General features: G+C 45.9%; 1 protein-coding gene across 1 annotated transcript in view; it reads right to left on the bottom strand.

Moving 5' to 3' along the window:
- The window catches only part of btr12 (bloodthirsty-related gene family, member 12), a 12,931-nt gene extending 10,513 nt beyond the window's left edge, over positions 1 to 2,418 (bottom strand). Inside the window, exon 1 of the mRNA XM_062516670.1 lies at positions 2,108 to 2,418. Coding sequence (XP_062372654.1) covers positions 2,108 to 2,120 — 13 coding nt within the window. The 5' untranslated portion in view covers positions 2,121 to 2,418. The remainder of the gene's footprint in view (positions 1 to 2,107) is intronic.
- Between the last annotated feature and the right edge of the window lie 332 nt (positions 2,419 to 2,750).

Raw genomic sequence — 2,750 nt, 5'->3', positions numbered from 1 at the left:
GAGAGAGAGAGAGAGAGGGAGAGAGAGAGGGAGGGAGAGAGAGAGTGTAAGGGAGAGAGGGAGTAAGGGAGTAAGAGGGAGATAGAGAGTAAGGGAGACAGAGGGAGGGAGAGAGAGAGTGTAAGGGAGAGAGAGGGAGGGAGAGAGAGAGTAAGGGAGAGAGGGAGTAAGGGAGTAAGAGGGAGAGAGAGAGAGAGTAAGGGAGAGAGGGAGAAGGTGTGAGAGAGTATTATTATTGAATTAATTTCCAATTATGTGTCTTTATTTCTTTTTCTCTCCTTATCTGTTTTAGGAATATATTTTCTTTCTCTTATTGTGTTATATGTTTGCTTTGGCAACACTGCCTCCCTGAGTAATGCTGATAAAGCGCCATTGAAATTCAATGAGTAAGAGCGAGAGAGAGAGAGACAGGTCAAGTGAGGGAAAGAGAGAGCGAGAGAGAGAGAGACAGGTCAAGTGAGGGAATGAGAGAGCGAGAGAGAGAAAAGGAGCAAATAAAAGAGGGTAATAAGAGATAGAGAGAGAGAGATCACATCAGAGAAAGAATAAAAGAAAGAAAGAGAGAGAGATAGAGGTAGGAAAAGAGAGAGTTGGTATGTTTGAGGAAGAGAAACAAGAATGCAGAAATGAAAGCAAGACGACAGGGATTTGACATGGCTGACTTGAGCTGTTGTTGTCCTAACTAGAGAGAAAGAACGAGAGAGGAGAAAAAGACAAGTGAGACGGTGAGGAGCTTAGCACACATATGATCAAGGCTACTATTGCACTGAGTCCAGTAGAGGGAAACAAGAGAGACAAGATGAGATGAGAAACATGGCTGACCCGAACTACCGCTCTAATAGACCCTAGTAAGCCTTCGGCAGAAAGTGTGTGTTTGTGTTTGTGTGTGTGTGTGTGTGTGTGTGTGTGTGTGTGTGTGTGTGTGTGTGTGTGTGTGTGTGTGTGTGTGTGTGTGTGTGTGTGTGTGTGTGTGTGTGTGTGTGTCTTGTCAATGTGTATGCCCGTATGTGTGCCTGCATGCCTATGTGTGTGTGTGTGTGTGTGTGTGTGTGTGTGTGTGTGTATCAGAGTTTGGGAAAAGAAAAGAAGAAGGTATAAGAGATAAGGATGCAGGCCTCCACTGTAGCCCCTGCTCTAGTCTAGGAGGATGCTTTGGGCTTCAAGTGCACGGGGACATTCAGAGAGCAGCGCTCCAGAGATGTCAAAGGACCGTGGAGGAGATCGAGAGGAAAGAGATTGTGTGTCAGCAGTCAGCACTCACTTATTGACACATTCCCAGCAGTGCCCAGAATCGTTAGCCAGCAAGCTATATCATGTTGCTGATTGAGAGGCTGGAGGGCTGGGGGAGATGGCTAGCATGGCCCTGGACCAAAAATGCAAACAATTGCAGTCCTGAAAGCCCAGGGCCTGCATGCGGCCAAAGGGCTCGGAGACAGCAGGCGGCCAGAAGGGCTTTTAAGAGCATATAGATTTTAGCTGTCTTTGATGCACACACACACACACACACACAAAAGCGCACGCACACATACACACGTAAACGCAAACACACACGCATACCATTACACAATAGCACACACACACACCCACTCATAGCCACAATCAATGTCTGGAATGAAGCCTGTGTGTGCGTGTGAGCATGTGTGTGTGTGTGTGTGTATGTGTGTGTGTTGTATAAGAATAGAGGAAATGCATGCCACCCCGGCGGAATGCTGCAGCACCGGATAGTCTTCCCCCCGCAAACTTCTTTTGAATCAAAACAACCTTCTGCTCCACACAAGGCACAGCTGCCACAGACACAGTCCTCACAGTGGAAAAACCCAGCGCGGAGAACTCACAATAGAACACTAGTAAAAGTGAAAATGGCCACTTAAATGAACATCATGTGCTGGCCAAAGACTGACTGAAATGTTTACATAGCACAGTTTATTTAGCGTAATTGTCATATGAGTAATATGAACATGAACAATATGAACAAAGACTAATATGACATGATAATGACTAACATATAGTGATAATGATAGATAATAGATTATTAGATGTATCATTGTCATTGTATCATTATGTGTGTAGTTATTTTCCCAGATGCAGTATGAACTGAAGGACTTACTCTGTGTGGTCATGTTGTCTTCTGGTGAGGCTGTAAGGTCCAGACACAGCACTGACCTATTCCCTCTTTCTCTCTCTCTCTCTCTCTCTCTCTCTCTAGCTGTGGCCTCCTCTCTTCTCACACTGTAGAACTTTAGTCCAGAGCTGAGATGGTCTAAATCCACCTGCTTTCTCTCTCTCTCTCTCTCCCTCTCCCTTTCCTCCTCCTTGTCTTGCTTGCTTCTCACAGAGATTTACTTGCTGATATTTACTCCTTAAATTGGGAATAACTTAACTTCCCCTTCCCTCTCTCTCTCTTTCTCACACACACACACAGTCTCTCCTCCCTTCTCTGTGTCACTATCACAGAGGACGTAGGCCTGTACAGCTCCGCCTCATAGTTAAGTTGTTTCTGGGTGTGTCTGTCTCACCTGTGTGACGAGTGTGTGTGTGTGTGTGTGTGTACTTTACTACTGTTGTGCAAGTCATTGTGTGAGAGAGAGCGAGCGAGAGGGGAGAGAGAGAGAGAGAGAGAGAGAGAGAGAGAGAGAGAGAGAGAGAGAGAGAGAGAGAGAGAGAGAGAGAGAGAGAGAGAGAGAAAGAGAGAGAGATAGAGAATCATCAACCAGACATCCAAGATAGGCGCTCTGTATGCCTCGTGACAT

Source organism: Sardina pilchardus, chromosome 16, assembly GCF_963854185.1.
Source record: "Sardina pilchardus chromosome 16, fSarPil1.1, whole genome shotgun sequence".
Classification (NCBI taxonomy): domain Eukaryota; kingdom Metazoa; phylum Chordata; class Actinopteri; order Clupeiformes; family Clupeidae; genus Sardina; species Sardina pilchardus.
This window is presented reverse-complemented; position numbering and strand designations above follow the sequence as displayed.